The sequence below is a fragment of the Molossus molossus genome, unplaced genomic scaffold, assembly GCF_014108415.1.
Source record: "Molossus molossus isolate mMolMol1 unplaced genomic scaffold, mMolMol1.p scaffold_m16_p_1, whole genome shotgun sequence".
Taxonomy (NCBI): Eukaryota; Metazoa; Chordata; class Mammalia; order Chiroptera; family Molossidae; genus Molossus; species Molossus molossus.
Window position 1 is genome coordinate 78,276,266 of NW_023425344.1, and position 15,092 is coordinate 78,291,357.

The following is a 15,092-nucleotide window of genomic DNA, read 5'->3' on the forward strand; positions in this document are numbered from 1 at the left end:
AGGTCTATTATATTCTTTCTTTTCCTTTTTTGTAGTCTTTGGTTTTAAAACAGGGCAATATTTACTTTGTAAAATACATTGAAAAATGTCTCCTTCCCTTCCATTTTTAGGAAGGTACTGTGTACAACTGGTTTTAATTCTCCTTTAAAGCTTGGTGGAATTCTCCAGTAAAGGTACCTGAGCATGAAGATTTCTTTTAGCGACTTTCTTAATTATAAATTTTACATAACAGTTATAGGGCTATTCACATTATGTATTTTAGATTGTGTCTTTCTTTATATTTTTCAAAGAATTAGTCCATTTCATCTAAGTTGTAAATTTATGTGTGTGGACCTGTTCATAGTATTCTCATTATCCTTTTAATGTTTGCAGAGTCTGTATTCTTATTTCTGATACCATTTCTAATAATGGCCATTTATGTCTTCTCGCTTTCTTCGCCCCTTGTCAGTCTGTCAATTTTATCGATCTTTTCAAAGAACTAGTTCTTTTGTTTCACTGATCTTGATTATTGTTTTTCTTTTTCAATTTTACTGATTTCTACCATCACCTGTATTTCCTTCCTTTTTGGTTAGGGTTTATTTTGCTCCTCTTTGTCTAGGTTCATGAGATGGAAGCCTAGATGACTGATTTAAGGCTGTTCCTCTATTTTAATATATGCATTTAGTGTTATAAGTTTCTTCTCGGCATTGCTTTAGCTGGTCCCCTCAAATTTTTGTATGCTCTACTTTCATTCAGTTTAATGTAGTTCTAAAAAAATTCTTGAGATTTCCTTGACCCCATAGATTATTTAGAAGTGTGTTGTCCGGTTTTTAAGATTGGGCATTTTGCAATTATCTTTCTATTAATGATTTATACTTTGATTTCATTGTGGTCAGAGAACACACTCTGCATGATTTTAGTCTTTGAATTTAATGGAGGTTTATTTTATGACCCAGGATATGCTCTACTTTGGTGTATAATCTGTAAGCACTTGAAAAGAATTTACAGTCTTGGATTGAGTATTCTATAAACAATGATTATATCTTGTTATATACTGGTGGCATTTAATTCTTCTCTCTCTATATTTTTTTCTTTATTGATTTTTTTGAAAGAGAGGAAGGGAAAGGAAGAGAGATAGAAACATCAATGAGAGAGTATCGACTGGCCGCCTCCCGCATGCCCCCCATTGGGGATTGGGCCCACAACCTGAGCATGTGCCCTGACTGGGAACTGACCTGGCAACCTTTTGGTGCATGGGTGATGCTCAACCACTGAGACACACTGGCCAGACTAATTCTTCTATATTCTTGCTGATTTTCTGTCTAGCTGTTCTAGCAACTGTGGAGTGAGAGGTGGTCAAGTTTCCAACTGTGAATTTGTCTGTTTCACCTTCCAGTTCTATCAGTTTTCGATTTACATATTTTGCATCTGTTTTTTGGTTCATACACATTTATACTGTTATGTCTTCCTGAAGGATTACTCTTTTATCATAACATAATGCCCCTCTCTGGGAGTTTTTAAATTTATTCCAGAGTCTACTTACTCTAATATTAACATAGCCACTCCTGCTTTCTTTTGATTAATGTTTGCATGATGTGTCTTTTCCCATCTCTCAATTTTCAGCTTGGCTATAGTGTCACAAATCAAGTGTATTTCTGGTAGATAATATATAGTCAAGTCATTATTTAACTCATTCTGTCAATCTGTCTTTTAATTGATATCTTTAGATCATTTACATTTAATATAATTACTAATAAGTTAGGGCTTATGTCTGCCATTTTATTTTTTATTTTCTGTTTTGTTTTCTTTTTCCTGACTTCTTGTGAGTTATTTGAACTTTTAATTAATCTAGTGCTTTCTGAGTGTGTCTCTGTACAGCTTTTTGGTAGCTGCTGCAGGTACTACATTAAATATACATAACTTACGCCCTGGCCAGTTTGGCTCAGCGGTTAGAGCGTCGGCCTGCGGTCTGGAGAGACCCAGGTTCGGTTCCCGCTAAGGGCGCGTACTTCGGTTGCAGTTTGTCCCCGGCCCTGGTTGGTTGTGCGGGTGGCAGCCACTCGATGTGTCCCTTCACGTCGATGTTTCTCTCTCTCTCTCCCTTCCTCTCTCTCCCTCCCACTCTATCTGTACAAAAAATGGAAAAATGTCCTCGGGTGAGGATAAAAAAAATAAATAAATAAATAAATAAATATACATAACTTATCACAGCCCACTGATGTTATCATTTTACTAGATCAAGTATACTGTGGAATCTTTAGCTTCTCTTTCCTTTCCTTTATCCTTCCCCATTTATAATTGCCTTACATATTTTCTCTGAATACATTTAGTACTATCAGACAATGTTAAATATTTTACTTCAAATGTCAAACATAATTTAGAAATTCAAGAGAAGCAGCAAAGTATATTGCATTTACCCATATTTTTCTTACCATGTTCTTTCTTCCTTCTTGATAATATTAAGATTCCTTCTTTTACTGTTTCTTTTTGTTTAGAGAACTTCCTTTAGCTATTCTTTTAGGATATATCTGCTAATGACAAACTCTCTTATTTTTCCTTCATCTGAAAATGTCTTGATTTCGCCCCCTTCATTCCTGAAGAATATTTTTGCTGGGTATACAATTGTGGGTTGACAGTTCTTTTATTTTGGTATTTAAAAAATGTGCCATTTCCTCCTGTCCTGTATGTTTTTGTTTTTTTTTTTTTATATGAAAGTCACTGTCATCTGAATTGCTTTTCCCCTATAGGTAAGATATCATTTCTCTTTTGTGGCTTTCAAGACTTTTCCTTTGTCTTTAGTTTTCAGAGTCTGACTATGATGTATTTTGCTGTGAACTTCTTTGGATTTATCTGTTTGGAATTCATTTAACTTTTCAAATTATATAAGCTTATATGTCTTGGCAAATATGGGAAGTTTTAACTTTATTTTGTTATGTATTTTTCCAGCTATGGCCTGTTTCACCTTTCCTCTCAGGACCCCAGTGACATGAATGTCAAATCTTTTGTTATAGAGAAGCTATGTTATCGTCCTTTTTTTTTTTTTTTGGTCTATTTTCTCCATTGTTCAGACCGGATAATGTCTATTTTTCTATTTTACAGTTCACTGATTCTTTCCTCTGCCATTTTGCTATTTATTCCATTCACTGCTAGTTTTTATTTCAGTTTCTGCATTTTTAAACTGTAAAATCTCAATTTGATTCCTTATATCTTTTACTTATTTGTTCAGACTTTCTATTTCTTCGCTGAGACTTATTTTTCTAAATTTGTTTCAAGCATAGGTGCACTTGCTTATTGAAGCATTTTTATGATGAATGCTTTAAAATTTTCATCAGGCAATTCTAATTTCTCTGACATCTCCAAATGGGTTATCTACTAACTGACTTTAAATTCAATTTGAGGTTTTCCTGGTTTTTATTATGACAAGAATTTTTTATTGAAATGTGATCATTTGAGGTATTATGAGGCTTTGACCTTTCCTAAAACTTGTTTTGCCTGTCTCTCTCAGACACTGCTGTGGCACGGGAAGGGGGGACAGCACCTTATTAATCCCAGGTGGGAGCAGGAGTCCAAGTTTCCCCCTTGGCCTTTGATGACATCTGAAAGGAGGGGCTCCTCATTACTGCGGGGCAGGGTTAGGATTTCTAGTTCTCCATTAAGTCTTCACTGATATTTCTTTGGCCAGAAAGAACAGGGGTGCCTCATTACTGCTCTCTAGGTGGCTTCACCATGAGTGTATGGCTTTGTTTGCCTTTGGATGGTGGTGAAAGTCTTGACTCTCCACCAGCCCACTTATGACTCTAGCCCATTGGGGAGGGGAAGGATTGCCTGGTAGAATTGGAAGTATCAGCTCCTACTCAATCTTCTTTTTTACCACCCTGAGTGGGATGGGTGGCTGGGTTAGAGCATCTCATTATAGCCTGCAATCTGGGTTCTCTACTCAGCCTTTGCTGTGTGGGTGTGGGTGGGGCAACACAGTTGTTCTGTTTTTTGCATTTTTTTTTCCTGTGGTATTTGGCTGCAGGAAAATGGCCATTGCTTAAAAGTCTTCTGTCTTGTTAGGTTACCCTGTTCCTCTTCATTTGGCTAGAGACACCAGGCTTTTGTTGGGGACTGTTGTGCTTGTTGGTGTTTCCAGGTTGTTTGCCTCTCTAGCATGCAGTCTGATATAAAAGGCAAAATGAAAACCCAAATAATTCACTGCCATGTTGTTCTTTGGGTCCCAAGGTCCCTAGCCAGTCTACCTTCTCTCCACCTTTCAGAGTTTTCTTATGTTTGTCTTGTTTTATGTATAATATTCAGTTGTAGTTAAGTGTGAGGAACAAGGAAAGGTAAATCTCCATCTTTTTGAGAATCAAAGTTCAATGATTTTCAAATCACTTGCTTCATTTCCATACCCAAATTTCTGTCATTGTCTCTCTTCTTTAACCACAGAAATCATATTCATCTTGAGAAAACGCTTAATTTTCACCTATTGTATGAAGGCTTCCCCAATTATTCTGATCATAATGCTACTTTATCTTTCCGACTTTTCTTCAGATATTTTTATTCTATGTTTTGGCATTTAATTATATTCAGTCTTCTGGGAGATCCTGGGTAAATCCACTAATCTCTCTGAGCCTCAATTTTCTTATTTGTGAAAGGATGACAGTGATCCCTTGACTATTTCAGAAGATATTTAATAAGCATTAAATGAAAACTATAAAATGCTTGCCAAATGTTAGGTATTATTATTCCAAATGAGACTTGACTCCCCTTTATGAACTGCAAATTCTTTGAATAAGAAATTTCATATTCTCTTACTGTATTTCTCTATAAGAACTAGCCCAAAGGGTAGAATTTACTTTTGTGTTTAGAGATACACTCTAGATGTTAAGAATATTGAACTACCAGACCTAACACAGGCAATAGCATCTGATCCATTATTACTTATCAAACAAACACATATATAGCTAATTCATGTCCCTTGTTATTACATTCATGTATATGTCAAAAAACACAGATCTATTCAAATAGTTTCTGAAATACTTGAATCTTTGAAGACAACGTAACTGTTTTGAAAACATCCACGTCAGACAGAAGAGAAGGTATCTGTTTCAGTCAAGTATTTTTTAAAAGTATGTTTATATGTATTGTGCAAGATGTAAATAAAATACTCCCTGATTTGAGAAACTTACAGTCCTAACTGTAAAGAACAAACAGCTACATTAACTTAAGAGTCCATTTAGTCTCTCTCCTTGATAGCAACCTTTTATTTTTAAAACTTTACAAATCACACAAATGAAAAAAATCTCTTCTATTTAATTTAATTCCCTAAACCACTTACCTCCTTTTTTTCTAAGAGGAAATGAAAAGCAAGGGGTTTCCATGTTCTACAAAAATAAAGTGTTTTGGTAACTACGGAGCAATCAACCTATACTTACCTTTTACACAAAATAAAATACTAGTCTTTGCTTAGAATAAACAGTTTGGTATCCCCAAAAAAGAAGCTAAGACTGACTGGTTAAAATGAAAGTAAGATGACCCAGAAGTAATGAAAAGATCCTGTGTGCTGGATGACGACATCAGATGTAATATTTTCTAGTTAACTGCCTTTACTCAGCAAGCATCATGGATTACAACCTGGGTTTTCTATGTAGTTTTCACTCAATGAAAAATGGGCTCATCAACCAACTCCCTATTCCGATTCTCTTTGAGATTAATTGTAATTCTGATTTACAGATAATCTCCTGTGTACTGAATAATGTCTCTCCTCTAGACATAAATCACCTTCTAGCATGTTGATAAATATTAAGTTTCTAGTTTTGTAAAGCAGAGCATTAAAATCTAAAATATACTAAACCAAAGTACAATCACCTTTGTTAAACCCCTTCTGGGTGTCTAGCTGGGGTGACATTTATGCTGCTCACCACTTCAAAATGCAACACGGGCTGTAAAAATATCAGTAGATCCACTTACTGTTATTCCAAAACCAACAATGCTAACATGACTTCAATGCAGAACTGAGAGGAAAAAGCAGTTTAACATTCTCAACATTAATGAAGAATACAGATATCACCTAGCAGATCACAAACATGCAAATAACTCACTGCCATAGTTTTTAAATGTTTTAAAAGCAACAAAAAATTTTAAATTAAATGATTTTAATTCACAATGTGAACATTGATTAAACTTTTGGGGGCATATATGCTAAAGCTAGTATTTTTGAGTAAAGAAAATTTTCCTGTACCATTAACACACCACTTTTAATTTAAGGAAACACAGAGAAGGCTCTATCACAGAGATTATTTTACTTTCCCTAGTACCACTTTGGTGGCTGCTTTTATTGGAACACATTAACAATTCCCAAACGTATTTTGCTTGGCAACTCCCTTTAAGAAATAAAACTGTTTGGAAACTGTTTTGTATAAAAGATCAACTGAGTCATCTACCTTTCAGGAACATTTTTTAAATGAGTATCTCCTTCCTGTTATTCCAAGACCGCAGCATTTATTTCACTGTCAGTATTATATTTGGCTCTAAAAATACCAAATTTACAAAAACAAACAATCACAAACTTAAGCCTTTTCCTATTAATTAGAAGTTAACTATTATGAATAAACTGTATATAACAAAATGTGGAATTACAAAGTCAGTTCTTTTATGTTTATTTACTAAATTGGTAAAAAAATAAAAATAAAAGGAAAATAATATTGATAAAGAAATGAAGACAAAATGAAGAGTAGGCAAGAAAAATGAAACTAATTATTAAAAAGAAAAGTCACATTGGTTAGAACTACATATAAAAAAATACAATACTTGGTCAGAGTTAATAGAAATATAAGAACACTGGGCAGACGGCAATTCCAAGTAATTTCCCAATTCTAGTATCTTAATATCTCTAATATCTTACAAACTTACAAAATCTGTATTTTGCTTTTAGTTCCCTTAGAACCAGATGGTAATACGCTAGAGGCTCACACATAACCAACACACGACTTGTGTATGGTAAACTAGAAAGCATACATGGGTAATCTACAAGTTACTTGGGACTTGGCCAAAACTGGCAATGTTGCTTTCGTGAAGCCAAACATTTGTTTGGCTCTTGGTACAAGTTAATAGTGAAGGTTTAAAGAATTTTGAGGATCCTTACTTATGCTGGCTTCTGTGCACCAGTCTAAAGGTGGAATTTAATATTCTGAAACACTGTAAGTGGATTCTAAAAAGAGCTTAGTAAAATTGCTTTAAAAGGTTTACTTTACTTTTAAAAGCATCTGTTGCTCCAGGTGCATGGTTTTTGTCTGGATGAAACTTCAAAGCAAGCTTTCTATAAGCTTTTTTCAAATCTTCATCACCAGCATCTTTGGTAACTCCAAGTACTTCATAGTAATTTTTACATTTGTTTATGCTGTGAACGAGAGAGTGTGATAATGAAAATTTCAAGGAAGTTCATGTAATAGCTCTAATGTATTATTTATTAGAATAGTATAAAGAACTGTCCATGGGCTGTTTTCTCCATATCAAATGATAGCTTATCCCATTAAGGGTTACTGCTTCATTCTGTTTTTTGACCACAGACCATTCCTCCAACCTCTTCCCAGTCTAAGAAGAGTTAGTTGACCATGAAAATGTCCTTGGGGCAATTTATCACAACTACGGAGAAGTAAAGCAAAGTCTGTAACAATTGTGGATAAAGGACAGAGCACAAAACTGTAACTAGAATGAGAGGACAAGAACAACTTTAAGAGTATAAAGAAATTCAATAATCCTTACAAGTATGTTGCAGCTAAAGAATAGTATGCATTACACTCAAAGAGTTTTGTTGCCCAATGTATACTTAACCAAATATCAAAGCAACAGTTGAGAGCATGTAAAACAATTGCAGCACACTGTGGTTTAAATGTCAAGGCAAGTTAATTCAGCTTGGCCATGCTGAAGAGAATTAAATGATGAAAGACAAAATGTCATGATAAAATATATCATGAAACTAAAAAATGTTTGTTACCCTATTTTCATTGTGCTGAGCATACCCTTAAAGATTATAGTAAGTCCTCACTTGACATTGTCGTTAGGTTTTGTGACTTGAAGCAAAACGATGTATAACAAAACCAATTTTACCATAAGCTAATTGACACAAGAATTAAGTTCCTACAGCATCTCATCAACGTTATAACAAAACAACGTTGAATAAATCATCATTATTCAAGGACCTACAGTACTTACATAGTTTATAACCCTAAATATGTACCTGATTTAAACCCAGAGTCTTTAAAGTACATTAGGAAAAGAAATACTCTAATACTTTTGGATCCTAACATTCTCCCACAACCTAATAATTTTTCTTCAATAAAATCCTGGTATTTTTTTACACATTTTCTGCGGCATATTTTATGACTTTAGATGTGTTCCATGTGTGAGTGCATTGATGACAGGTCACTGCTCACTGGCAGTTAAAGTATTGCAAACACTGATTCAAAGTTTTCAAGGAAGTACAGCTGGTGTGGCTCAGTGGTTGAGCATCGACCCATGCAGCAGGAGGGGGCCCGTTTGATTCCCGGTCAGGACACATGCCCAAGTTGTGGGCCTGATCCCCACTGAGGGGCATGCAGGAGGTAGCCAATCGATGTACTCTCTCGTTGATGTTTCTATCTCTCTCCCTCTTACTTCCTCTCTCTCTAAAATCAATAAAGAAAAAAAATTAAAAAACAAAGTTTTCAAGAAAAAGAGACAAGACTGATTTCATTTCTTTAACTACTAAATATATTAATCATCACACCACTTGGTGCATGATAGGTTCTCAGTAAATATTTCTGGGATAATTGAGCCTCAAACTCTTATTTTATAATAAAAGCATTCCTCATTTGGTATATGAAATAGGAAAAAGAGAACACATAGTATAAGATTATAAAAATTTTTCCATATTACATCAACAAAAATCTGTTACAGTCGTCTTTGTAGTAATAATTGAAATTGGATTTTTCTACTTTAGATAGTAAATAGTAACACAAGTCAATTTCATTTCATGAATATGACATATTCTTTATTTAGTCAATAATATTTATATCAACTGCGTTCTTGATAGTGTTTGAGCACTTGAGATATATTAGTGAACAAAATAGAACAATCCTACCATGGTAGAGACTCATTCCCCTCAATATGATTAGAAACTATGCGATAAACAATATGATTAGAAAAAATGGTAAGGGGACATTTATAGAAAACCTACTGCATGTCAGGCATAGGTCCACAATCCCATATCCATGTTCCATTATCCATTAAGCTCTGAAAAATGTGAAGTTATCTATAACTACAACTGACTGCAAAAACCTGACTTTAACTCTTAGAGGTAAACTTGACCTGAATGAATGTCAAACTGCTATACAGTCTTCATATATCCCATTTAAGTGTGACTAGTTGTGTTTTGTTGCAGAAATGTTTCCATTAGGGTCTGAGCTGTTTATCAGTTATGTAATGTATAATGTATGCTCCTTATTGCCTTTTTAAAATATAAAGAATTCTAATTACAAACTACATCTGACCTACAAAGTTTTCACATAGAGAATTATATAGAATCTTATTATGCTGATTATTTGACATAACTTACCCTCATTAGGTAGATATTATTCCTCTTTAACCAATGAGGAAATCAAAACTTTGCATGGTTAAGTAAATTGCCAAAAGTCATATAACCAAGTAACAGATGGGAACCAGGATCTATTTCAACAAAAACCGGATGAACATCTACTTTCCGCTAGATACTGTTTCAGATGCTACAGTGGGGAATATGAGAGTCAAAAAATCCCAGCTCACATTAAATTTACAATTGAGAGGACCAAGCAATAGCAAATATACAAGTAAAAGATAAAGTACATTATATGGTGATAAAAATTTATAGAAAAAAAAAGTGGCAGAGGGGAATGGGGAATGGAAGAGGAGGAGGAGGCCTGCTATGGTGATTAGGAAAGGCACAGGAAGTAAAGATCCAAACTTCAGTTTGTATGACTTGAAATCCCATTGAGAACCAAAATAAAGTAGAAAAGGAGCTTCCTTGGACTCCAGACAAACCATTTCCTTGCTTGCAATTTGCTTTTCTGATCAGTGTTTAAACAGACTTTCTTCCCTCTTAGATATTTTCAAATGTTGGTTTTGGTATCCGGAACATGTGTTCTCTGCCTCCCTTCCTGCTTAGGTTCCAACACTTCTTCAAACCTCAGTTTAGCTCTTTCTCTTTTCAAAAACTCAATTTCCTCAAGACTAGGTTCGGTGACCCTCTTATAACTTCTCAAAGCTCTCTGAACTTAGCCCCATCCCAGCAATTACCAGACTGTACTGCAGCTACCTGTTCACTTGTCTGACTACTATACAGGCCCCCTGAAGGCAGCCACTGCATCTTGCTCACTGTATGTGTTTAATGGACTGATGAACAGATGAATGGATGACCAATTCAATTTGAGGGCAGAAATGGTGAGAATCCAAGTCATTTTTGGAACAAAGGTGATAAGTGCTATAATGAAAATGTAGTTGGCATCAGAACTCAATTTGGAATAGAGGAGAATAGAACTATGAAATAAGGAAGAGCTAAAAATATGATACACACTACCTGAATGCAGAAAACAAAAGGTAGTAAACCAAACACCAAACAATCCTAAAGTCATTACAATTTGGTTTGGATATATAATATGTTTAATTATGTACCAGATTAATCCTCTAAATTGGTTTTGTTGATAATTTCTTAGCATAAAAGGCTAGGCAACAGAAAAAGGCAACCCAGCCCTCGCCATTTGGCTCAGCAGTTAGAGCGTCGGCCTGCGGTCCCGAGAGACCCAGGTTCGGTTCCCCCTCAGTGGCAGTTTGTCCCCGGCCCTGTTTGGGTTGTGCGGGTGGCAGCTACTCGATGTGTCCCTTTCATGTCAATATTTCTCTCTCTCTCCCTCCCTCTCTCCCTCCCTCCCACTCTATCTGAACAAAATATCAAAAAATGTCCTTGGGTGAGGATTAAAAAAGAAAAGAAAAAGGCAACCCAGGAATGGGTTGCTGGAGAGTCTAGAAAAATTAGGTTGGAATTCACAATTCTCTTGAAATGGGTCGTAAAGATAAAAGAATTGACACAATGAGAAAAAAAAAAGTAAGAAGGAGAATTATTTCAATTCTTAGCTGTATCTAGCTCTGCCATATCTTCCCTGTACTAAAATTTTCATCATATATTGGAGGAGAAATCTTTGAGAAACCAGCAGAGAGGTATGAAGTTGGCATCACCAATGGAAAACTGAAGGCTAAGTATTTCAAGTAATATTCCAAATATACTAACTTACCTAATTTTTCATACCTAAATGAGAAAATGCCATTCATATACTTATTTTAATTCATACTTTTTGTTCATCATGCTCCTTTTTACCAGTTAAAATGCATTTGTCACACTCTTTAGTTTGCTCCTTACTGAAAGATTCACATTTGTTCTCCATCCTCATCAAAGAATTAAAAAAAGAAAGAAGAAAGACAGCAAAAGGTAACTCATTATCTACTCTGGAAGGAAATACTGTGCAACAAAGTCACAAAGATCTGCCTGGGAGCTTATCATTGGAGAAGTATGTCTTGTTCAGCCTTCATGTCTTCCTTTGTGTGCAGAAAAGCACAGTGGGCAGGCAGGGAAGGAGAGTCTTCTTTCTTTCAATTCTTTTTTTTTTTTTTTTTAACATAATATAGATGATTATTTAAATAGATTCTATGTATAATTCGTGTTTAGGGAAATATTTATTCCTGGAGGCAAAGGATTTATAAGTTTAGCTAAATAATTTGTCTTCATTTAAAGAACTACAATTTAAATCAAATCCTAATAAAATCCCTATAATTCAAATGACTTAATAGCTGTACAGAGTGTTCTGAATTGATAAATATAATGATGGCCCAGTTAATGATTTCACATTGATCTTGTAAATGTTAAAATAAAAGATGGACTTTTTAAAATGAGATACTAAGAATCTTTTCAAATTAGATCCATGACACCTTTTTCTCAATAATTTTTCAATATTTGCAACTCAAAGAAAACGAATAGTGCTTAGTTTCACAGAATGTTACTTTTACAAAGTTACACTCTTTCTTCCGTCTTACTGTAAGCTAGCTCTTACTTATGCAATGGATGCAGTATTATTGCATGGCTTCTCCCATTGAGCCAAATTGTCACTGAGCAACTTGTTTGCATAATTATGCTAACCAACAAGATAACATGGCTTTCTTCAGAAAAATCCCCTGTGTATAGGTAAGACAAAAAACAAAAACATGCAGCATGTAAGTGTTGGCTGGTGATCTGTTACCTCACTAAAGCAACACTTAGGAATGCTAATATAATGAATGTGTTTCATGACTGAGCTAAGCAACTCTTATAAAGGTATTAACTGATGTATTTTGAATAAATTAGGGATTCTACTAAAGAATGTTTCAATCATATTTAGTCCCCAAAAGAAAAAAGTGACATTTAATAAAAAAGATACAATAAAATTACTGACCAGAGAAACAATCTCTAATATAGGTATACTACCAAGCTAATACTTCTACCTGGTAAGAATTCATGGTCTCAAACATAGCTGGGTCCTGAATGCTAACCAGCAATCCTTCCATTCCCTTTCCTTTTCGGCTTTGCAAATATTTCATACTTTTACCACTCTCCTCAAATGTTCAATCTCATCTCCTTTCTTGTAACTCTCAAAGGATAACTTCATCTCCAACTGCACAGAGAATATATCTGCGCCCACCATCATCTTTCTTTCTTCCATTCTTAAGATGTCCCCTAAGTTCTAAAACAAAGAGAGCAAACTAAAGCACTGCTCTCCCTACCTCATTTCTACCATACCTTGAGTTACTTCTCTCTTCCTTTCAAGGCTAGGGTAGAGGAAATGTTATTTTATTTCACTCTTGTTAATCTTTTTCCGAGGATATTTTTCCTTTGATTTTTAGATACAGTGGATGAGGGAAAGAGAAAGAGAGAGAGAGATACATGGATGTAAGAGAGAGAAATCGATTACCCGCCTCCCGTACCACCCCTACCAGGGCTGGGAATCGAAACTGCAACCCAGGTTGGTGCCCTTGACCAGGAATTGAACCCCTTAGGTCCTGAGGCCAACGCTCTAATTGCTGAGCCAAACTGGCCAGGACAAGAGTAGAGAAAAAATTTTAAAAATATTAAAAAAGAGGACTTTTGGTCAAGATGGCAGTGTAGGTAAACGCGGTATCCCGTCCTCCCACAACCACATCAAAGTTACAACTAAAATACAAAACAACCATCATTCAAAACCACCTGAAATCGAGCTGAATGGAAGTCCTACAACTACGGAATTAAATCAGCAGCCACATCCAGACTGGTAGGAGGGGCGGCGGACGGGCTGGTCCCACACCCACGTGTGGAGGATAAAAATCAGGAGGACACCTCGGCTGGGAAGGTCCTCCCTGAGGACTGAGGGGTCCCCGTCCCACATCAGGCACCCTGCTCAGGGTCCCAGTGCCAGGAAGAGAAGTCCCCATAACTTCTGGCTGGAAAAACTAGCGGGAACTGAGGCTCAGGGAGGCTGAGGCTGCGGGAGCCCCAGGCAGCTCCTTAAAGGGCCCGCGCACGGACTTATCGGACTCTCTCCCTCTAAGCTTGGAGGGGAGGCAGCTCGAGGGGCGCCAGAGACATACCGGGAAGAACTGAGCTGTTTGGCATTGGAGCAAGGGCTGGAGAGGGGGCTTTCTCCGGGACAAACGTGCTGTCAGAGGCCTTTGTTCCTTTGGTGAGCCCTTCCCTGGGACAGCAGACTGCCACCATATCCGGGCCTCCAGCAACCTGGCTCACACTGTTGGCTCTGGCCTGGTGATTCCCTCAGGCCCTACCCCACTCAACTTTCAGGCCCAACCAAGCTGTTGCTAGTTGGTTAACTAAGAATTGGCCTGTCTTGGACCCTGCTTCAGGTTTGCCTAAATTCTTTCAAACAAGTAGCATCTGTTCTCAGCTAGCCCCATACCTCTTGTTAAGTAATGCATAGAAACAAACACAGGGAGGCAGCCAAAATGAGGAGACAAAGAAACAGGTCCCAAATGAAAGAACAGAACAAAACTCCAGGAAAAGAACTAAGCGAAATGGAGATAAGCAACCTAACAGATGCTGAGTTCAAAATATTGCTTATAAGGATGCTCAATGAACTTCGTGAGGGCCTCAAGAGCATAAAAAAGGATCAGTCAGAAATGAAGGATGCATGGTCAGAAATGAAGGCGGCACTAACTGAAATAAAGAATAATTTACACAGATTCAATAGTAGAGTAGGTAAAGCCAAGAAGCAAACCATTAATTTGGAATATAAGGAAGCAAAAAACACCCAATCAGAACAGCAAAAAGAAAAAAGAATCCAAAAAAATGAGGATAGTGTAAGGAGCCTCTGGGACAACTTCAAGTGTGCCAACATTAGCATCTTGGGGGTGCCAGAAGGAGAAGAGAGAGAGCAAGAAATCGAAAACCTATTTGAAACAATAATGGCAGAAAACCTCCCCAACTTGGTGAAGGAAACAGACATACAAGTCCAGGAAGCACAGAGAGTCCCATACAAGATGAACCCCAAGAGGCCCACACCAAGACACATCATCATCAAAATGCAAAAGTTTCAAGACAAAGAGAGAATCATAAAAGCAGCAAGAGAAAAGCAGTTAGTTACCTACAAGGGAGTTGCCATAAGACTGTCAGCTGAGTCCTCAAAAGAAACTTTGCAGGCCAGAAGGGAGTGGCAAGAAATATTCAGAGTGATGAAAAGCAAGAACCTACAACCAAGATTACTCTATCCTGCAAAGCTGTCATTTAGAATCGATGGCCATATAAAGAATTTCCCAGACAAGAAAAAGTTAAAGGAGTTAATCACCACCAAACCATTATTATATGAAACATTGAAGGGTCTTCTTGAAGAAAAAGATAAAAAATATGAACAAACAAAATGGCAATGAATACATAGCTATCAACAATTGAATCTACAAACAAAATGAACAGGCAGAACAGAAACATTCTCATAGATACAGAGAACATTTTGTTGGTTTCCAGATGGGAGGGGGTTTGGGGGAATGGGTGAAAAAGGTGAAGGGATTAAGAAGTACAAATTGGTTGCTAGCCTGACAAACCTCAA

General features: G+C 36.4%; 1 protein-coding gene across 3 annotated transcripts in view; it reads right to left on the minus strand.

Annotated features, from left to right (window-relative positions):
* DNAJB14 (DnaJ heat shock protein family (Hsp40) member B14) overlaps positions 1-15,092 on the minus strand; it is a 45,802-nt gene that overhangs the window by 15,112 nt on the left and 15,598 nt on the right. For all 3 annotated transcript variants that reach the window (XM_036278855.1, XM_036278842.1, XM_036278849.1), the window contains one exon: positions 7,218-7,363. In XM_036278855.1, coding sequence (XP_036134748.1) covers positions 7,218-7,363 — 146 coding nt within the window. The remainder of the gene's footprint in view (positions 1-7,217; positions 7,364-15,092) is intronic.